This window comes from Budorcas taxicolor, chromosome 18 (genome assembly GCF_023091745.1).
Source record: "Budorcas taxicolor isolate Tak-1 chromosome 18, Takin1.1, whole genome shotgun sequence".
Lineage (NCBI taxonomy): Eukaryota > Metazoa > Chordata > Mammalia > Artiodactyla > Bovidae > Budorcas > Budorcas taxicolor.
This window is the reverse complement of record NC_068927.1, coordinates 41,644,220-41,667,571: the sequence shown is the minus strand read 5'-3', so window position 1 is coordinate 41,667,571 and position 23,352 is coordinate 41,644,220. Positions and strand designations below refer to the sequence as shown.

Genomic DNA, 23,352 nt, shown 5'->3' with positions numbered 1-23,352 from the left:
CTGAAAGAGATGGGAATACCAGAACACCTGACCTGCCTCTTGAGAAATCTGTATGCAGGTCAGGAAGCAACAGTTAGAACTGGACATGGAACAACAGGCTGGTTCCAAATAGGAAAAGGAGTACGTCAAGGCTGTATATTGTCACCCTGCTTACTTAACTTATATGCAGAGTACATCATGAGAAATGCTGGACTGGAAGAAACACAAGCTGGAATCAAGATTGCCGGGAGAAGTATCAATAACCTCAGACATGCAGATGACACCACCCTTATGGCAGAAAGTGAAGAGGAGCTAAAAAGCCTCTTGATGAAAGTGAAAGAGGAGAGTGAGAAAGTTGGCTTAAAGCTCAACATTCAGAAAATGAAGATCATGGCATCCGGTCCCATCACTTCATGGGAAATAGATGGGGAAACAGTGGAAACAGTGTCTGACTTGTTTTGGGGGGGCTCCAAAATCACTGCAGATGGTGACTGCAGCCATGAAATTAAAAGACGCTTACTCCTTGGAAGAAAAGTTATGACCAACCTAGATAGTATATTCAAAAGCAGAGACATTACTTTGCCGACTAAGGTCCGTCTAGTCAAGGCTATGGTTTTTCCAGTGGTCATGTATGGATGTGAGAGTTGGACTGTGAAGAAGGCTGAGCACCGAAGAATTAATGCTTTTGAACTGTGGTGTTGGAGAAGACTCTTGAGAGTCCCCTGGACTGCAAGGAGATCCAACCAGTCCATTCTGAAGGAGATCAGCTCTGGGTATTCTTTGGAAGGAATGATGCTAAAGCTGAAACTCCAGTACTTTGGCCACCTCATGCGAAGAGTTGACTCATTGGAAAGGACTCTGATGCTGGGAGGGATTAGGGGCAGGAGGAGAAGGGGACGACAGAGGATGAGATGGCTGGATGGCATCACGGACTCGATGGACATGAGTCTAAGTGAACTCCGGGAGTTGGTGATGGACAGGGAGGCCTGGCGTGCTGCGATTCATGGGGTCGCAAAGAGTCAGACACAACTGAGCGACTGAACTGAACTGACTGATTGTGATCCACACACCCAAAGGCTTTGGCATAGTCAATAAAGCAGAAATAGATGTTTTTCTGGAACTCTCTTGCTTTTTCCATGATCCAGTGGATGTTGGCAATTTGATCTCTGGTTTCTCTGCCTTTTCTAAAACCAGCTTGAACATTAGGAAGTTTATGGTTCACATATTGCTGAAGTCTGGCTTGGAGAATTTTGAGCATTACTTTACTAGCATGTGAGATGAGTGCAATTGTGCAGTAGTTTGAGCATTCTTTGGCATTGCCTTTCTTTGGGATTGAAATGAAAACTGACCTTTTGCAGTCCTGTGGCCACTGCTGAGTTTTCCAAATTTGCTGGCCTATTGAGTGCAGCACTTTCACAGCATCATCTCTCAGGATTTGAAACAGCTCAACTGGAATTCCATCGCCTCCACTAGCTTTGTTCGTAGTGATGCCTCCTAAGGCTCACTTGACTTCACATTCCAGGATGTCTGGCTCTAGATGAGTGATCACATCATCATGATTCTGGGTCGTGAAGATCTTTTTTGTACATTTCTTCTGTGTATTCTTGCCACCTCTTCTTAATATCTTCTGCTTCTGTTAGGTCCATACCATTTCTGTCCTTTATCGAGCCCATCTTTGCATGAAATGTTCCCTTGGTATCTCTAATTTTCTTGAAGAGATCTCTAGTCTTTCCCATTCTGTTCTTTTCCTCTATTTCTTTGCATTGATCATTGAAGAAGGCTTTCTTATCTCTTCTTGCTATTCTCTGGAACTCTGCATTCAGATGCTTATATCTTTCCTTTTCTCCTTTGCTTTTGGCTTCTCTTCTTTTCATAGCTATTTGTAAGGCCTCCCCAGACAGCCATTTTGCTTTTTTGCATTTCTTTTCCATGGGGATGGTCTTGATCCCTGTCTCCTGTGCAATGTCATGAACCTCTGTCCATAGTTCATGAGGCACTCTATCAGCTCTAGACCCTTAAATCTATTTCTCACTTCCACTGTATAATCATAGGGATTTGATTTAGGTCATACCTGAATGGTCTAGCGGTTTTCCTTACTTTCTTCAGTTTGAGTCTGAATTTGGCAATAAGAAGTTCATGATCTGAGCCACAGTCAGCTCCTGGTCTTCCCAGGAACACACATTTGCCAGGGCTCAGGTTTCCCCATAAGCAGAGCGGGGCACGAATAAGTGCTGTCCCCTTGTGGCCGTTTTAGGAAACAACAACCCCAAATCTGGGACCTATGGGCATTTCATATTCACCAGAACTGCTCTGCTCTAAATGATCCCTTTGCTGGACAGATGACACGCAGGAGGCAGCAGAAAAAGAAATCAAAAGAAGGCCGACCTTCATGAGCCAATTTCAAATGGCAAATTTTGCTAACACTTAATAAAATAGGAAGGAAATCCAAATCCCTCTTCTGTGGAAATCCTGGGCCGCCCAAATGAAAGAGGAAGGCACACCAGGACTACAAGGAGCTCTGGTTAGTAGCACCTAGTGGAAAATGTACCAACAATAAATACTGTGGAAGGCCAGGAGACCAGGAAACACTCCTAGGCTGCGGCGGGGGATGCACTTGACAGCAGCCACTATGGACAAGGGCATGCAGGCTCCTTTAAAAACAAAAAGCAGCCCAGGGTGCTGCGATTTGCCTCTGGGGCCTAGACCCTAGGAAACGCACCCCTCCAGGACACACACGCATCCCCACGTTCTTCACGGTGCTGTTCACAACAGCCAAGGCACGCAAGCAACAAGAACCTCAAGCCACAGAGGAATGGAGGCTAGAGATGTGCCGCACACATTCATGGACTATGGCTGAAACACTCAAGAGAATGAAGTGGTGCCAGCTGCAGCAACTGAGATACGGACCCGGAGATGGTCACACTACGTCATCAGACAGAGAAAGACAAAAAGCACATGATATCACATACAGGTGAAATCTCATGATGGATACACATGAGCTCTTGGATCAAACAGAAACAGATGCTTAGAAAAGAAACTTTCCTTACCAAATGGGAAGGCCAGGTGGTTGTGGAGTGATAACTGAGAAGTTTGGGATTAACCCATATACTCTTCTATGTAGATAAATACACAGACAAGAGAAAAAGAATAATGAAAAAGGATGTGCTCTATAAACAAGAAACTGTACTCAATACCCTCTCAAACTCTATGGAAGAGAACCCTAAAAAGACAGGCACACGTATATGTTAACTGAATCAACTTGCTGTACAGCTGTGATTAACCCAACACACTAAATCAATATGTCCCAATAGAGAATAAAAATTCCACGATAGGAAGCCAAAAATGAATGTCTCCTCTACTCCCCTTAGGTGTCAGTCCCCGGGGCTGCTGTCTCACCCCTGCGGCCTGAGCAGTCTAGTCCCCAAGGCTGCCTTGTGTGTGTGGAGGGAGCTGGGGAGGATGTCCAAGCAAATGAGCCCCCTGAGGACCCTGTGTGCCTGCTTCCCACTAGTTGGACCACAGTCTTCACTTCCAGGCAGGCCCTCTACACCAAGCCTCTTTCACTCAAAAATGGAGGGCACTCTGTGCTGGAACAGCTCTCAAAAGTATATATTTCAATAAAATGAATTTTTTTAAAAAGAGCAAGAAACCCCTAAGTTACAAAACGAAGGGAATAGCAAAGCCAAGCTCACGTCAAAGAATGAAAGTAATGCCGACACTTTCACGAAAGTGGAAGAAAAAGAACATACAAAATATTTTTTAAAATTACCATGATCAAGGCCAAATCAACGAGGTCTGCCAGGACACAGCCCTGGGTTGCCCATCTGTGATGAAGCAATTCGTTGCGATCCTACAGCTGGTAAAGAACAGTGGTGGGTAGAATTCTGACTCATACTCGAGAAACTGTCTATGGCCATTTGGCAATAAATAGTTCTCCCTACTGAGGTGGTAGGTTCCAATGATCTAGGTCAAACTCAACTATTCAACCCTGATATGATCACAGAGCCCAGTGTTCCTGGCCCCCCACCCCACCTTCCCAGCAGGCAGCAATGCACCTCTCAGGAGCTCTAATCCTGCCCACCCTGTACCCGCCTGATGTCCTCAGGGCGTGTGGCCTGGGCACCCTCAAAAGCTTGCTAGGTTTTGGAACTCGAAGTTCAGGAACACCAGAGACTTGGCAGCGAGCCCACCCCCAGGTCACCACGAATGGCGTCATCTCCCTCAGCCTGCAGTTGGCGGCCTGTCACCGCAGTGCTGGGCACAATTCCCCGCTGCGGGACCACCCACTGCGCTGGGCAGAGTGCCTGCGGCATTTCTCCCCCGCTCGAAACTCTCCTGGAGAGCAGGGCCCAGGGTCTCACCAACCTTGTCCTCGGGATTGATCAGCAACTAGATCCCTTGAAACCGACAGCCCGAAGAACCTGCCACAGCCTTCTAAAACCTAAGCCTCAGGACCTTATCTTTGAGAAAGCTCCGTGGGCATGCCGGAGCCAGGACCGTGGGCTCTCAGCACCGTGCACAGTTGGCTCTTGAGATTCTAGACTCCGGGGTCCTTCCGACGAGCCAGACATCTGACTCTGTGTCTTCAGTGTGTCTGAGAGGCCTGCCACGAAGATAAAACTCCCTCGCCTTATTAGGAATTTTAATCTCTCACGCCAGCAGCTTACGCAGTACCAGCCCTGTCACCTGCACAGACGTTTGGACTCCAGGGTCTAGCCGTGAGACCGTAGGAAGATGAGCCAACCTCGAGGGGCCTCCGTTTCCTCATCTGTGAAATGAGGTGGCACTACCTAGCTCATCGGGCAGCTGCACAAGATAAACGAGATAAAGGGTGTGAGATGGCCAAGTCCTCCTCCCCTCAATTAAGGCAGGCAGCGTTTCACAATGATCACTTTTTAAAATGATCGATATTATGGACTAAATTGTGCCTCCCCTGCCCCCCAATTCATATAGCCCTGGTGGCAGTGTTTGGAGACAGGACCTAAAGGAAAGTAGTTAAGTCAGTCATAATGATGTTGCTCTGATCCAACAGGATCAGTGTCCTTATAAGCAGAGAGACCAGAAAACTCTCAGGTAAAGCTCGCGTTAAGTCCCTCTATTCCTGAAGAAGGCTACTAACAGTGCAGAGTCTTCTAGACCGGTGCTCTCCAATTCTATTGTACGCCCAGATCACCAGGGATGGTGTTAAAATGCAGATTCCGATCCACAGGCTTGGGGTGAGGCTGGGGAATCTGTCCCTAATGAGCCTCCAGGGGATCCGAATGCTGCTGGTCTGCTGACTATACTTTGGAGTAGCAAAGTCCTTAGACTACCATCTTATTTCCCCATGAAAAATATATGGTCATTTATTTATCTAGATGCCAACTGTCCAATGCTGTCAAGCACTGTGCCAAGTGCTGAGGGTTAATAAAACAGGGTCTCTGCTCTTAAGGAGTTCATAGTTCAGTTAAGGCCCTAAGGGGTTTCCCTGACTCCACGAGCCAAGGGCAATGTCAAATACAAAATGCATCCCAATGAAGACAACATCCTTCCAGAAGACCCTACATAGGATGTGCAGGAGGCAACAATCATGTTGAGATGAATCCCTCTATTTAGGGCTCAACTCAGGCTATGATGAAACCAGGTGTTTTTGAGACGCGGAGCTAGTGATGGACAAAACCAGGCGCCACTGTACCTTTAGCCAGTAAAACCACAGACACGGAGACAAGTCTATGCATCAGCTCTGGGCCTCCCACTCCTCAGAGCAATACTCTTCAGTGCAACTTGCTGGCATTGGCGAGAGGCAGGGTAACGACAAGCAGCGGTGGAGAAAGTCGGTACTCGAGAAGGCAGCACTTGGTGAGAGAAGCAGCTAGGTGTCTGGACACGCTGAATGTTAGAGCCGAATGGGAGGGTCCTCTGCTTATAGCAAAACCCCTGTTAGTCGATGATGAGACTAAACCCAAAGCAGTTAAGGCAGTGGTTCTCAACTGGGGTGACTATGCATCCCCAGGAGACAAACAGCAGTGTTGGGAGACAGTTTTGGTTACACGACTGCTGGAAAGCTATGACGCTTTGTGGACAGAGCACAGAGATGCTGCTAAAAGCAGGTCAAGATGGCCCACCATGGCCGAAGGCTACCTGTCCCCAAATGTCAACAGTGCTGAGGTTAAGAAACCCTCAGTTAAGGAATTTGCCCAAGTCAAAGAAGGTCACACCACGGACTAGCTTAGAGCATTCTGCAGTGATGGATACGTTCTTCACTCGACACTGTCCATCGTGGCAGCAGAGAGGTACATGTGAGATATGGGTGGTGTGACTGAAGAACTTGGTTTAAATTTCTTATTTGTCCTTGATAATGTAACTGTAAACAGCCACACATGGCCGGTGACTACTGTACTGGACAGGACAGAATTACTATTTCTATTTCCTGATACATAGACTGGCATTCTTTCAGTTTCACAGTCTGTCTCTTTCTACTTTTCTGAAACTGCCCACTCACCTGACTTTATCACAAAGGTTCGGCTGGAAAAAAATACAAATGTAAAATAACAGCAGAAGAATCTTAAAAAAAAAGGTTTGAAGTTAAATACCTTATCTTGCAGATTCTGAAAAAAGCAGAATGTCAGATCATGGTGATACATACAGTGGTCCCCCCAGCAACTGAGGTTTCAGTTACCAGTGGTCGACTACAGGTCCATAATATTAAATGGTAAACTTCAGAAATAAACGATTTGGAAGTTTAAAGCTATACACCATTCTGAGTGTTGAGATGAAATCGCGTGCTGTCCCACCAGGACTTGAACCACCCCTTCCTCCAGTATACTCATGCTGTACATGATACCTGCCCACCTGATAGCTGTCATACTGGACAGTCTGGGTTATCAGGTCGACTGTCCAGTATCGCAGTGCTTATTATGTTCAAGGAACCCTTGTGTTAGTCACTTAGTCGTGTCTGACTCTTTGAGACCCATGGACTCTAGCCCACCATGCTCTTCTGTTCATGGAATTCTCCAGGCAAGTAGACTGGAGCGGGTTGCCATTTCTTTCTCCAGGGGATCTTCCTGACCCAGGGGTTGAACCCAGGTCTCCCACATTGCAGGCAGATTCTTTACCATCTGAGCCACCAGGGAAGGCTATTATTTTACTTAATAACCATTCTAAAATGCAAGAGTAGTGATGCTGGCCATGAGGACATTCTCTTAATGTGTCTAGTTTATAAATTAAACTTTGGCCAAGACGGCAGAGTAGGGGGATGTGGAGTTTGCAGGTGTAGCAGGGTGCTTGGGGGAGGGTCTAGAGTGGTTCTTGCAGAGTGCCTGCTGGGCACCAGACAAAGATATCACACAGAAAGAAAATCACAGGCCAACATCGCTGATGAACATAGACACAGAGCTTCAACAAAATGCTAGCAAACAGAATCCAACAACACATTCAAAGCCTCACACACCACGATCAAGTGAGAGTTACCCCAGGGATGCAAACTGAAGAATAAAAACCAGATGATCAACTCAATCGATGCAGAAAAACCTTTTGACAAAATTCAACAATCATTTGTAATAAAAGCTCTTCAGAAAATGGACACAAAGGGAAACTACCTCACCGTAATAAAGGCCTTACGTGACAAGTCCACAGCAAGCATCGTTCTCACGGGTGACAAGCTGAAAGCACTTCCTCTAAGACCAGTAACAAAACAAGGATGGCCATTCTCACCACTATTATTCAACATAGTTTTGGAAGTGCTAGGCATGGCAATCAAAGATGAAAGAGGAATAAAAGAAATCCAAATTGAAAAAGAAGTTAAACTGTCAGTGTTTGCAGATAACATGACACTGTACATAGAAAATCCTAAAGATGCTACCAGAAAACTACTGGTGCTAGTCCATGAATCTGGCAAAGTTGCAGGATACAAAATTAAAGCACAGAAATCTCTTGCATCCCTGTACACTAGCAAGCAAAGATCAGAAAAAGAAATAAAGGAAACCCATTTACCACCGCAACAAAAAGAATAAAATACCTAGGAATAAACCTACCCAAGGAGGAAACAAGACCGGCACTCAGAAGACTATGATACTGATGAGAGAAATAAAAAAAACACACAAAGAGACGGAGAAATATGCCATGTCCTCAGATTGGGAGAATCAATATTGTGAAAATGACTATACTACCCAAAGCAACCTACAGATTCAGTGCAACCCCTATCAGATTACCAATGGCATTTTCACAGAATTAGAATAAAAAACGTTTACAGTTTATATGGAAACACAAAAGACACTGAATAGCCAAAGCAATCTTGAGAAAGAAAGATGAAGTTGGGGGAATCGGGCGCCCTGAGCTCAGATTCTGCTAAAAAGCTACAGGAATCCAGGCAGTGTGATGCTGGCACCAAACAGAAACACAGACCAAGCCCAGGCGCCAATGGTCACCTAACCTATGAGCAAGGAGGCAGAATACACAGCGGGGAAGAGACAGCCTCGTCAGTGGGTGGTGCTAGAAAACCGGACAGCTACCTGTAAAAGAATGAAACTAGAACACTCCCTAAAGAAATTCAAAACGGATTAAAGACCTAAATGTAAGGCCGGACACTATAAAACTCTTGGAGGAAAACAGGCAGAACACTCTGACATAAACTACAGCAAAACCTTTTTTGACCCACCTCCTAGAGTAATGAAAATAAAAATTAACAAATAGGACTCAGTGAATGTAAGGAAACCATAGAAGAACAGACATCCCTCAGAATGGGAGAAAATATTGCAAATGAAGCAACTGACAAGGGATTAATATGCAAAATATACAAACAGCTCATACCAAAGAAACAAACAGCCCAATCAAATACCAAAGAAACAAACAATCCAATCAGAAGATGGGTGGAAGACCTAAACAGACAACTCTCCAAAGAAGACATACACACAGACACATGAAAAGATGCTCAACATCACTAATGATTAGAGAAACGAAAATCAAAACTACAATGAGGTACCTCCTCACAGCAGTCAGGATGGCCATCATTAAAAAAATCTACAAACAGAAAATGCTGGATAGGGTGTAGAAAAAAGGGATCCCTCTTGCACTGTTGGTGGGAATGGAAACTGATACAGCCACTTTGGAGAACAGTATGCAGGTTCCTCAAAAATCTAAAAATAGCACTACCTTATGACCCAGCAATCCCACTACTGAGCATATACCCTGAGAAAACCATAATTCAGAACTACACACATCCCCCTGTGTTCATTGCAGCACTATTTACAGTAGCCAGGACACAGGAACAGCTTGAATGTCCAATGACAGAGGCATGGATTAAGAAGTTGTGGTAAACACATATGCAATGGAATATTACTCCCATCACTTCATGGTGAATAGAAGGTGAAAAAGTGGAGCAGTGACAGATTTTATTTTCTTGGGCTCCAAAATCACTGCAGATAGTGACTGCAGCCATGAAAGTAAAAGACACATGCTTGCTCCTTGGAAGGAAAGCTGTGATAAACCTAGACAGCATATTAACAAGCAGAGCTATCACTTTGCCAACAAAGGTGCACACTAGTCAAAGCTATGGATATTTTCCAGTAGTCACGTATGGACGTGAACGCTGGATCAAAAGAAGGCTGAATGCTGAAGAAGTGATGTCTTTGAACCATGGTGTTGGAGAAGACTCTTGAGAGTCCCTTGGACTGCAAGGAGATCAAACCAGTCCATTCTAAAGGAGATCAACCCTGAATATTCATTGGCAGGACTGATGCTAAAGCTGAAGCTCCAATACTTTGGCCACCCGATGCGAAGAACTGACTCCTTAGAAAAGACCCTGATTCTTAGAAAGACTGAAGGCAAAAGGAGAAGGGGGCAGCAGAGGATGAGATGGTTAGATAGCATCACTGACTCAATGGACATGAGTTTGAGCAAACTCTGGTAGGTAGCGGAGGACAGAGGAGCCTGGTGTGCTACAGTCCATGAGGTGAAAAAGAGTTGGACACAACTTAGCAACTGAACAACAGCAAATTACTCAGCCATAAAAAGAAATGAAATTGGATCAGTTATAGAGATGTGGATGGACCTAGAGTCTGTCATACAGAGTAAATCAGCAAACAGATATTGTGTATTAATGTATATATGTGGAATCTAGAAAAATGGTACAGATGAGCTCATTTCCGGGCAGGAAGAGACACAGATGTAGAGGGTGGGCATATGGACGCGGGGGTGGGGGGAGAGCCTGGGAGAGGGGAGGGTGAGACGAGTTGGGAGGTTAGGATTGACATATATGCACTGCTGCTGCTGCTAAGTTGCTCAGTCGCGTCCGACTCTGTGCGACCCCATAGACGGCAGCCCACCAGGCTTCCCTGTCCCTGGGATTCTCCAGGTAAGAACACTGGAGTGGGTTGCCATTTCCTTCTCCAATGCATGAAAGTGAAAGGTATAAGTGAAGTCACTCAGTCGTGTCCGACTCTAGCGACCCCATGGACTACAGCCCACCAGGCTCCTCTGTCCGTGGGGTTTTCCAGGCAAGAGTACTGGAGTGGGGTGCCATCACCTTCTCCAATATATATACACTAACTACCATGTGTGAAATAGCTAGTGGGGACCTGCTGTCTAGCACAGGGAACTCAGCTCAGGGTTCTGTGGTGGCCTAGCTGGGTGAGTGGGCACGGGAAGGAGGGAGGTCCAAGAGGGAAGATATACATATAGCCGATTCCCTTCATTGTACAGCAAAAGCTAACACAACATTGTAAAGCAATTATACTTCAATAAAAAAAATAGAATAAAATGAGTAACTAATGAGAACCTACTGTGTAGCACAGGAGGAAAGAGAAGGTACATATTAGCCACTTGTACTATTATTTAACAAGTACTTTCTTGAATCAGTTAACTTTTTAAAATCTTAAATTCCTATCTCAACCTTCAGTACAGTTCAGTCACTCAGTTGCATCTGACTCCTTGCAACCCCATGGACTGCAGCACGCCAGGCCTCTCCCTGTGCATCACCAACTCCTGCAGTCCACTCAAACTCATGTCCATTGAATCAGCGATGCCATCCAACCATCTCATCCTCTTTCATTGCCTTCTCCTCCTGCCCTCAATCTTTCCCAGCATCAGGGTCTTTTCCAATGAGTCAGCCCTTCACATCAGGTGAACAAAGTATTGAGTTTCAGCTTCAATATCAGTCCTTCCAATGAATACTCAGGACTGATCTCCTTTAGGATTGACTGGTTGGATCTCCTTGCAGTCCAAGGGACTCTCAAGAGTCTTCTCCAACACCACAGCTCAAAAGCATCAATTCTTCACTGGTTAGCTTTCTTTACAGTCTGACTCTCACATCCATACATGACCACTGGAAAAACCATAGCCTTGACTAGACGGACCTTTGTTGGCAAAGTAATGTCTCTGCTTTTTAATGTACTGTCTAGGTTGGTCATAACTTTCCTTCCGAAGGAGTAAGTATCTTTATTTCATGGCTGCAGTCACCATCTGCAGTGATTTTGGAGCCCCCAAAATAAAGTCAGACACTGTTTCCACTGTTTCCCCATCTATTTCCCATGAAGTGATGGGACCGGATGCCATGATCTTCGTTTTCTGAATGTTGAGCTTTAAGCCAACTTTTTCACTCTCCTCTTTCACCTTCATCAAGAGGCTCTTTAGTTTCTCTTCACTATCTGCCATAAGGGTGGTGTCATCTGCATATCTGAGGTTATTGATATTTCTCCCGGCAATCTTGATTCCAGCTTGTGCTTCTTCCAGCCCAGTGTTTCTCATGATGTACTCTGCATATAAGTTAAATAAGCAAGGTGACAGTATACACCCTGACGGACCCCTTTTCCTATTTGGAACCAGTCCATTGTTCCATGTCCAGTTCTAACTGTTGCTTCCTGACCTGCATACAGATTTCTCAAGAGGCAGGTCAAGTGGTCTGGTATTCCCATCTCTTTCAGAATTTTCCACAGTTTATTGTGATCCACACAGTCAAAGGCTTTGGAATAGTCAATAAAGCAGAAATAGATGTTTTTCTGGAACTCTCTTGTTTTTTCCGTGATCCAGGGGATGTTGGCAATTTGATCTCTGGTTCCTCTGCCTTTTCTAAAACCAGCTTGAACATCTGGATGTTCATGGTTCACATATTGCTGAAGCCTGACTTGGAGAATTTTGAGCATTACTTTACTAGCATGTGAGATGAGTGCAATTGTGTGGTAGTTTGAGTATTCTTTGACATTGCCTTTCTTTGGGATTAGAATGAAAACTGACCTTTTGCAGTCCTGTGGCCACTGCTGAGTTTTCCAAATTTGCTGGCATATTGAGTGCAGCACTTTCACAGCATCATCTTCTAGGATTTGAAATCACTCAGCTGGAGTTCCATCACCTCCACTAGCTTTGTTTGTAGTGATGCCTCCTAAGGCTCACTTGACTTCACATTCCAGGATGTCTGGCTCTAGGTGAGTGATCACACCAAGGTGATTATCTGGGTCATGAAGATCTTTTTTGTACATTTCTTCTGTGTATTCTTGCCACCTCTTCTTAATATCTTCTGCTTCTGTTAGGTCCATGCCATTTCTGTCCTTTATCGAGCCCATCTTTGCATGAAATATTCCCTTGGTATCTCTAATTTTCTTGAAGAGATCTCTAGTCTTTCCCATTCTGTTCTTTTCCTCTATTTCTTTGCATTGATCGCTGAAGAAGGCTTTATCTCTCCTTGCTATTCTTTGGAATTCTGTATTCAGATGCTTATATCTTTCCTTTTCTCCTTTGCTTTTTGCTTCTCTTCTTTCCCCAGACATTTGTAAGGCCTCCCCAGACAGCCATTTTGCTTTTTTGCATTTCTTTTTCTTGGGGATGGTCTTGGTCCCTGTCTCCTTTACAATGTCACAAACCTCTGTCCATAGTTCATCAGGCACTCTGTCTATCAGATCTAGTCCCTTAAATTTATCTCTTACTTCTACTGTATAATTGCAAGGGATTTGATTTAGGTCATTCCTGAGTGGTCTAGTGGTTTTCCCTACTTTCTTCAATTTAAGTCTGAATTTGGCATAAGGAGTTCACGATCTGAGCCACAGTCAGCTCCTGGTCTTGTTTTTGTTGACTGTATAGAGCTTCTCCATCTTTGGCTGCAAAGGATATAATCAATCTGATTTTGGTGTTTGCCATCTGGTGATGTCCATGTGTAGAGTCTTCTCTTGTGTTGTTGGAAGAGGGCATTTGCTATGACCAGTGCATTCTCTTGGCAAAACTCTATTAGCCTTTGCCCTGCTTCATTCTGTACTCCAAGGCCAAATTTGCCTGTTACTCCAGGTGTTTCTTGACTTCCTACTTTTGCATTCCAGTCCCCTATATGAAAAGAACATCTGCTTTGGGTGTTGGTTCTATAAGGTCTTGTAGGTCTTCATAGAACCGTTGCTTATGCCTTAAAATCATGGGCTTGAATAGTGATATACTTTTATAAAACATAAATTGTGCTTTCCTTTACTGGTGGGGTCTTCACAGCTTTTAAACTCCTGCCTATATAGCCTTACAAATAGAGGTGGGTGCAGCAACAATCGGAAAACAGCTCCAAGTGCAGACTCATCTCCAGAAGACAATGCATGTCTTAACAGCTTCCTCCCTGTGCCCTGACACCAAGTAGCACTGACAAGGGCATTTCTAAATGTCTTGTAAGGTTTATGTCTTTAGAATTTTGATGATGGTTGAAGTAAAACAATTTAAAAAAAATCAATGGGAACAATTGATGAGTGTGTGCTCATTTCCACGAAACCTATATCTAATATAATTTTCCATGTTTCTTTTGCTGTTTTGTTTGGCTTTTTCTTAAAGGTGAACTGAATTTCTCATGGGTCATAATGTGATAGAGTTTTTAAATAATTGAAACAATAAGGAGATGTGGTGTTTTCTTTTTTTTTTTTTTAACCAGAAGGAACTCTTTTCTTCTGAAATCACATTCCGGCCTAGGTTGCTAAGAAACCAGTTTTTTGCTCAAGGCCCAAATCAATGTTTTGTCCTACCTTTAATTCACAAGTTCCTGGAAATAACTGCTATTGTTGTTTTTCTGATATCTTGAAAAGTGTCGACTAGTTAAGTTCTCCACCCGTAATTTGGCAGGGATACTGAGAACAAAGCCCAAGGGCCTCCACTGCCTTCTCTGTGCACTCACTTCTCTGTCCATGGGGACCAGTCCTGGCCAGGCCTGCTGTGCTCAGACTTTTCCAGACTAGTGGATAATTAGTATGTCTGCTGGCAACCCACTCCAGTACTCTTGCCTGGAAAATCCCATGGATGGAGGAGCCTGGTGGGCTGCAGTCCATGGGGTTGCGAAAGTCGGACACGACTGAGCGACTTCACTTTCACTTCTCACTCTCATGCATTGGAGAAGGAACTGGCAACCCACTCCAGTGTTCTTGCCTGGAGAATCCCAGGGACAGGGGAGCCTCATGGGCTGCCGTCTATGGGGTCGCACAGAGTCGGACACAACTGAAGCGACTTAGCAGCAGCAGCAGCAGCTTACACATTGGCCATCATTTCACAGTTGCAACTCATCTGCACGTGTGTGATGACACTTGGTTAGTGACACATAACTTATGGGTATTATATAGCAAGAAGGGGCTTGTGAGACTGTAAGACACTGTCCCTGAATCTTGAACTGCACAAAGCAGCTTCTCCAACAGCAGTGTGATTTTACTGGAGTGTCAGGGCAATATGTTGAGGGTCTAAGAGGCTTGGGAAATCCCACATTTGGCATTTCTTAGTATCTGGCAGGCCCTAGTGATGTCACAATATAATCACCTCCGACCTGAGGCCCATCTAGCCCAGAGAAGTGTCTAAACTCACCAGGATGCCATACTCACCAGGGCCTCCGTGTAGAACGAATGGCGTCAGGGGCCGCGTTCACAATCGTTTTCCAAGCACCATGGTGTCTGGAACTGTGCCACCTGGGCCCTGATGTCTTCTCAGCACTCTTCAGTGAGACATCCCTTGGTCTGCTTTGCTGAGAAAGTGTTCTTTCAAATGCAGCTTCTACGAGCTTTTGTCAGGATGCTTGTTTTCACCACGCCTCCCCTCCACCCCTCTGTTGAGCTATTCTGCCATTCCAAACTTACCAATATGAAATGATTTTCATCATTGCCTTTTTTGAGGCCAAGGAAATGTAAGAACCACGTACAGGAAAGCAACGTACCCCATCTCAAGTCATCCCGGAAGCGGGTTCATGCTGGGGCAGGGTCTGGGCTGGGTGCTTGGTCCCAGGGAGGTGTGTCTCCAGGCCTATGAGGCTTGGGCCCTAGACTCAGTGGCTGGTGGGAGCAGGACGGGACTGAAGCAGGGGCGTTGCCCCTGGCCACCTAAAGGCACTGTTTCGCTGGTGGTGATACTGGGAAGTGACCGGTTTCTGTAGCAGCTAGTGTCTAGGGTGGTGGCTGGGAACCCCACAGCCTCAAGGGAACATAGCTGAGTCTTGACCCTCACATTTAGAGAAATCTTGAGTTTCACTGCACTCGGACCATGGATGTTTTAGCCAGCTTCTGCACAGCTTCCTCCCACTTTCCTGCAGTCTTAAGAACTGTTTATCATAGGGGGTTTAAAAGTGTTGAGAAGGTTTACCCTTTTAAAAGCAGCTGGTGGTGGGCCAATGGCTCCCCCCACCCCAGATCTGCCTCTGGGGAATGGGTGGGAGGGGGCACTTTGGGGGTGGGGAGGTGCCCATCTCACTCACTAGGCTGTAAGCAGAGCTGGTGAGATTCTCTCCAGGGCTCTAATGAAGAGCATTAGGGGCTGTGGGCTCAGCAAAGGCTTCAGCTCTCCTGGGGCCTGTACAGCCTCGATCTCCTCTGCACTGTGCCTAGGACCCCCCAGCCCCACCCAGGAGGGCATTAACGTGCAGATTCTGGCTCAGTACGTCCAGGCAGGCCTGAGAGTCTGCATTCCTAGGTGCCACTGATGTGAGGAGGCCCAGGCTTCAGAGCTGTGCTGACCACGTGGGAGCCTCACTCGGGCAGTGGTAGCGTCCCTCAGAACCTGGCAGAAATGCAAATTCTTGGGCCACCCAAACCTACTAATCAGGCCCTCTGAGGGTGGGGCCCGGCAGCCTGTGGTCAGTAAGTCCTCAGGGTCATTCTGGCCGATAGTGAGCTTGAGAACCATCGGTTTCTTCAGACTCTCTACTTGCTGGTTGGAGGGCGTGCTCCTTACTCTGGGCCCCTTGGCATGCTGCTCACTTAATCACTGGGAGTATCTGCCATCTTGTTCTTCAACTTTATTCCTCTCAGCACGGTCTTCAGGGGTCACAAAAATGAGCTCTCAGGCGTGTGTCTGCAGCCTCTTTAGGAGAGGCTCCATCTGGTATAGCTGTGTGTCAAGTGTAACGGGCTGAGGGCCAGAGGGAGGTACAAAGAGGTGGAAGAATCTCTGTCCATTAGAAAACACCTCCAGTAGCCATAAGGTCTTGTTAAAAACACAGGTTTCTGGGCCACACCCCTGGAGCTTCTGACTCAGTAGGTCTGGGGCTGGCCCTGAGAACTTGCATTTTTAATAAATTCCCAGGCGATCCTCAGGCTGTCGGTCCAGGGATCATTTCTGAGTGCCACCTCTTGGGCGCATCCATTCCCAAAAGGCCATGGAGGTTCTTTTATGCCCTCTTCTTCTCCTGCAGGTGGAGTGGATGAGGAGAGGGGAGGAGGTGGAGGCTGGGGACCCTCAGGCATAGGTGTGTGTGTGCATTTATGCAGAAGTCTGTTGGCCCTCCACTCCTATGCCCGAGGGCCAGTCTTCAACCACCTTTCCGTCAACAGGCGGTGCCAAGAGGTGAGTGGCTCTGTAAGACCACTGCAGGGCCCCGAAGAGAGTCCAGGGAGGCACTCTCCCCGGAGCTGGGGCCTCGATGGTGCCTTCCCTCTGAAGAAGGGCACCAACCAGACTATCACCCTTTGCGAGCACACAAGACAAGCTGCAGTTACAACATATCAACCTGAGACATGGTCCCCCTGGCAGCAGATTCCTGACTGGCTGCAGCATGCCTGGCCAGGTGGGTTTTGATCTGTAGCACTGCTTCTCAACTCTGCTATACAAGCTAAAAAGATGCCGGGTCCCTCCCTGGACTGATTAAATCAGTATTTGGGGAGGTGGGGTCTGGACCAGAATTAGGCAGAGACTCACTGCTCCACAAGCTGAGTGGGGTTGGGGACCTGGGGTCTCTATTAGCATCTCTTCAGGATCCGGCCTTCTGTGAGAACTTTCTATGGGAAATAGATCAGGGACCCAGAGATGGGGGAGCGTCCCAACTTCTGTCCCTGCAATAACTGCCTTGATGTATCTGCTCTTTGCTTTGAAAGTAGTGACTTGTTTGGCTTTCATATGAAAGCAGAATAAAATACAGTATCAAAACAGAGTCATGGCTAAGGGCTCTTGAAGCCATTGTGGGTTTTAAAAGAAATTGCGGGGCCCCAGAGTCATGTGCTGCTGAGTGCCGTGTGAGGGAAGGTCACCTTATTAAACGTGGGGATTATTACACAGGGCCTGGGCTTTGCAGGTTTATTAAGAAACCAAATTTAGAGACTTGCTCTTGCAAAGTAAAATATAGATCTGGTTTATATAGTTACCTTGTTAAACATGGAGTATCTGTATTTCATATAGCTATTTAGAATTCATATAATGTGGAAATAAGTGCCCTTATAATTGAATTGGAGATAGTACCTTTAGAGTTCTTATTGTTTTCTCTATTCTTTATGGGGCTTAGAACAACACAAAGGTCTTAACGGCTGATGAGATGGCTTTTTGATGGTGCTGCCAACCCTGCTTCTCACTACTGGGTGATCCCCTTCAGGTAGTAAACCCACTTAATCCCAGTGTCGCTGCCTTCGCCGGGCGGGCAGGTCACAATCAGCTTGCTGGTGATGGGCGTCTTGCTGCCGGATGGGTTTCCTTCGAAGTAGACTGTGATGTTGTTGATCTTCTTGGGCTTCACAGAGTCCGCGGCGCGGATGGAGAACGCGCTGTTCTCCACGAGGAAGGAGAAGGTGACCGGGCGGTAGAAGACGTTCTTGAAGGGGATGATGATGCTGTAGCCGGCTCGGATCAGGAAGGGGCCTTGCGGCTTGGGGGCCAGGGCCACCCCGAAGAGGGGGATGGTGTACTCGCCGCCCGCGAGCGACGACAGGGTCAGGATGCCCTTGCTCTCGCCCAGGTGGCTGGGCTCAAAGTACACCTCCACGCTGACCTCCGTGCCGCCCTGTGCCCCAGGCGCCGCGTAGATGACCTTTTCCGTGTGGAAGTCTGGACAGTCAGTCTGAAAGAGGAACACATGTGCTCGGCTCACCCTGGACCCTGAAGAGCAAGCCTGCAGCTCTGGGCCTCCCCAGCCCCCCACCCTGAGACATGAGCAGCCTAGGCTTGTGTGAGGCAGGGCAGGCTGTACAAAAGTCGAGTCCTGTGACTCTCTCAAAGAGTAGGTATTACTAGTTTATCCCTAGTTTACTAAGAAGAACCAAGGCCAAGAGAAACTGAGGCAGGGCGGTGTGGGCAGCGGCCCTTGGTGTTGCTCCCCTGAGCCTACACTCCTTCCCTTGCACAGGCGACAGGGACTGGATGTTCTGGCTCTGGGCAGGGCGGAAGAGGGGGGCGAGTTCTGGATAATAAGCTGAGAACAGAAGTGCAAGGCATCCCTTCCGTGCCGGAGTGTTCAGGGGCCAGTTCAGGCCCCTCTGGGGTCTCTCACCCCTTTGCTCCTATGACTGGAACACTTGAGATGGTGGGTGCCCTTTAGCCTGCATCTCTGAGTGGCTGGGGTGAGCAGAGTCCCCTGCGGACTGTGGCCACACAGAGAAGCGCTAAAGGAGACTTTGTTGTTTTAAAGCCACTGAGATACTGGGACTGTTTGTTACTGCAGCATAACTAGGCTTCTCCTGATGGATGGGATGACCAGGAGCCTATGCCTCTTTGAAAACTGTGAATCACTATCTTGTACACCTGAAACTTCTGTAAAATTGTACAACTATACCTCAATTAAAAAAAAAAAGAGCTTCTGCCTCGTGACCATAGCCATGGGACTTCAGTGTTAACTGAGCACATGGCCACCTACTGTAAGGCTATACTCCTAGTGCCCCTTGTTGCTGGGTGTGGTCATATCAAGTTTTCTTCAATAAGCATGAGTGGAAGTGAGGGCCACAGCTCCCTGCTTTCCCCATGGTAGCTGGCTGCAATGAGGATGTCACAGCAAACCATCTTGGTCCATGTGGACTGAAGCAACTCTCTAGAGAAGGAAGGGCATCAGGACAAAGGGGTCTGGGTGCCTGATGTCACGGTGCCTAACCCTGAGTCCACACTGCTATCTGAGAAAGGAATACATTTTATTTTGTTGGCTTTGGGGAGGTTCTGTTTCAGTAGTTCATCTTATATTCACACTGATGTAATAGGTAGCATATATGGAACGCTTGCTATGGGCCAGGCTGTTTTACATGCATATTTGAAAATCCTGACAGCCATCCTGTAAGAGTATTGGTAAGTTATTCATACAAAGAAGAAACAGTGAAGTGAGGATTCAGATCCAGGTCTGTTGGATTTCACAGCGTATACTCATGACCACTGAGCTCTCAGTAGAGCTTACCAATAACTTACCAATACTCTCACAGGATAGCTGTCAGGATTTTTAAAATATGCGTGTAAAACTGAGCCTGGCCCATAGCAAGTGTTCCATATATGCTACCTATTACATCAGTGTGAATACAGGGTTAACTACTGAAACAGAACCTCCCCAAAACCAACTGTCTCTGCATCGACTGCTGAGCAATGCTGCCCACCCCCCAACCCTCCAAGCCCCACCACACTCCAGCTTGTTAAACTAGAAAGCCTGTGAGGAAGAACCCAGACCTGATATTTTTTCTGATACTCTGTTTCTAGCTGGGAGTTTTCAACTAGATGAAGGCCCTGAGTAGGAGTTTCATATTTCTGCACCCCGGTGTCCTGCTCCCGTTCTGAGCCCAGGCTTCTGGAAAGCAGAGGGCAGAGGGTGGGGCCGGGCTTACCCTGCAGTAGTATTCCGTCTTCTGCCGAGTGTAATTGGTGAACTTGGCAAAGATGCTCTGGCCACTGCCAAGAACAGCCTGGAAGTGGACGGGCTTTTCAGGCAGTGCTGGCAAGGCTTTCAAATTGAGCTCATATGGGTAGTAACCCAGCTCGCTGTTGTGCAGTGTCAGTTTCCCGAAGGTTTCTCCAGCTTTCAGGGGCTGGAATTCAAATGTGAACGTTCCCTGCGAGAGAAGACAGAGGCTCCTGTGATGCTGAATGTCCGCCCCTCCTCTGCCCCTCTGGGGACCTCAGTGCAGGTTGGTGGTAGATGCTCATGCTCATCTTGAGCCTGGGGAACCTCTGTCCAAACCAGCCCACTTTTCCTCCCTGGAATTTTTCCCTAGTTGGGGTATTTCTGTATCTGGAATCTCTCTGAATATAAAAATAGGTACTGGATTCTCTCTTCAGAAGCATAATTACAGAGACAGGAGTGGGTAGGCTGGGGAAGCAGGAGGGCTAAAGGTCAGGCAGCTCCTTCTCTGCTCATGGACAACCTCCAACCAGCTTCTGGGGTTCTACCATCATTTAGGGGAGGCATTCTGCTTCCTCTATTGTCATCCAAAGCAAAACAAAACAAGAACCAGACAGTATTGCTTAGGAAAGCAAAATAAGGGCAATAATTCAAATGTATTAGCAGTAAAAGACTGGATAAATATATTATACTTTACTCACTTCAGTGGAATATTATGTAGCCATTAAAAAGGAAACACCAAAGCTCTAATAATTGAAATAAAAGGTGGTAATAATATTTTAAGTGGAAAAAAAGAAGATTCCAGAAATGTATATGAGTTCATTGTTGTGGAGAGGAATATGTCTACATGTATATAGAAAAGACACAGCAAGGCTATATTGAACTGTTACCGGTAACTGTCTTTGGGTGGGGGAAATGAGATTTTGGGGACTTTTCTATTCTTTTTTCTTTTGGCCATGCCAAGTGGCACGTAGCTTCTTAGTTCCCTGACCAGGGACTGTACCTGTGGTCCCTGCACTGCAAGCACGGAGTCTTAACCACGGGACCGCCAGGAAGTCCTGGGACTTTTATTTTCTGTTTCATGTGCATAGAGATAAATTAGTCTTTTTTGTCATGAACAGATATTGTTTCTTAAAAAACTGGGTCTTATTGAAAAATAAAGAGGATATCGTTAAAGTTGTTGTGGATGTTTAACAGAAAAAAATGCAGTGTTAAAATTTACATGATTTTACCACAATTAAAAAATTTAGATGAAAATGGACAAATGTGTAAACAATTATAACTTGCCACAACAGACTCAAAAAGATAAAGAAAACCCATATAGTCCTGTAACCATTAAAGATATTTAATCAATAGTAAAAAAAAAAAAAATTCCCTTAACAAAATTCCAGGATCACAAAGTCTTCTTTTTACCAATCTAATATTCCACAAATTTTCCCATAGAAAAGAATAGGAGGAAACCTACCTCAATGAACACAATCTGTACATCAGACTCCACCAAGGCTAATAGAAGAAAGGAAAACTGGATGCCAGTTTCCTTACTGAACATACATACAAAACAGCTAATAAAAATATTATCAACTGACCCAGCAACACTACCAAGTGTCCCTCGCTGTCCTTTTCACTCCATATATTCCATGTGACTTATATAATTAGGAAAAGTGAGAAAAATAATTTAAATTGAGCAGGGCAAACAAACATGTCACAGAGACAGCCAGTATTACTCGCTCAGTCATGACCAACTCTTTGCAACCCCATGGACTGTAGCCCACCAGGCTCCTCTGTTCATGGAATTCTCCAGGCAAGAATGCTGGAGTGGGTTGCCATTTCCTTCTCCAGGGGATCTTCCCGACCCAGGGATTTAACCTGGGTCTCCTGAAATGAGGGCAGATTTTTACTGTCTGAGCTACCAGGGAAGCCCCAGTGGCTAATAAATAATTTCCTTTAACATGCTTGAGCCAAAGCTCTATGTGGCCCTGGTTTATATGAGGACTTGGGCAGCAGGGGGAGGGAGAGAATAGGACAGTGATGGATCGGTTGTCTTCGGCCCTCCTGACCAGGCTGCCCCAACTCCAGGATGCAGAAGTGGGTCCAGAGGCCCCCTGGGCAGAGTCTCCATCACAGATATCCAGTGGGGAGCCCCCACAGGCAGGGCCATACCTCAGAGTTGGCCGGCACCACGAACTGGGAGGGCAGGCTGATGTCGGGCATCCTACACTCCGTGGAGAAGGTCACCATGTAAGGCAGGGGGTTTTCCACCTTGATGAAGGCCGAGGTGCTCTGCCGGACGGGGCTCACCATCTCAATGGTTTTGATGACGCCTGAAGGGATGACCCTGAAACTCAACGTGTAGTATAGGAACTCGTTGGTCACCTCGTTTCGGAAGATCACCTGGATTCACAGAGAGTGGGAGGAAGTGGGGCGGAGCAGAGGGGTTAGCTCGGGGTCTTCCACCATCGACGGGATCCTTCTCTCCATTAGCAATGCCGGGCATGTGAAGCATGGGCCCTCCCAGCCCACGTGAACCCCGCCACCCAGCCCTTCTCTTCAGGTGCTCTGCTCTGGCTCCTTCCAGGTGGGCAGGCATGGAGGACTGCCTCCATGGGTTGCTTTAGAAGAGGCAAGAGCAGCACGGTCTGGGGCTGAGGGGGAAGGTGTCCTCAGTGGGAACAGCGAGTGGTCTTGGAGAACAAGCAGGACCTCAAGAGGTTCATGCTGTGGTGGGTTTCACCCCTGCTCCTGCACTGCTGGAACAGTTAATGCATCCATACTACTACTACTACTAATGGCGTCTAACACTTAATGATTACTGTGTCCTAGGCACTGGAAGTTGGACCATAAAGAAGGCTGAGCGCCAAAGAATTGATGCTTTTGAATTGTGGTGCTGGAGAAGACTCTTGAGAGTCCCTTGGAAAGCAAGGAGATCAAATCAGTAAAGGAAATCAACTCTGAATCTTCACTGAAAGGACTGATGCTGAAGCTGAAGCTCCAATACTTTGGCCACCTGATGTGAAGAGCCGACTCACTGGAAAAGACCCTGATGCTGGGAAAGATTGAAGGCAGGAGCAGAAGAGGGTAGCAGAGAATGAGACGGTTAGAGAGCATCACCAACTCAATGGACATGAATCTGAGCAAACTCAGGGAGACAGTGAAGGACAGAGAAGCCTGGTGCTGCCATCCATGGGGTCGCAAAGGACTGGACACAACCGTGGTGTCGCAAAGGACCGGACACAACTTGGCAACTGAATGACAACAAGCACTGGAGGTACTTATTTAATTCACACAGCTTGTGGGCAACATTACTATTACCCTCACTGATTTTTCTAAAGATGAGGAAACTGAGGCTAAGGAAGTTATCTTGCCCAGGGTCTTGTGCAAAAAAGTATCAGAACCAGGAT

The 23,352-nt window shown here is 46.6% G+C and overlaps 1 protein-coding gene across 1 annotated transcript in view; it reads right to left on the bottom strand.

Annotated features, from left to right (window-relative positions):
* Positions 1-17,722: 17,722 nt before the first annotated feature.
* Positions 17,723-23,352, bottom strand: part of HYDIN (HYDIN axonemal central pair apparatus protein) — a 317,377-nt gene continuing 311,747 nt past the window's right edge. Inside the window, 3 exon segments of the mRNA XM_052656756.1 lie at positions 17,723-18,205; positions 19,941-20,165; positions 22,115-22,345. Coding sequence (XP_052512716.1) covers positions 17,723-18,205; positions 19,941-20,165; positions 22,115-22,345 — 939 coding nt within the window.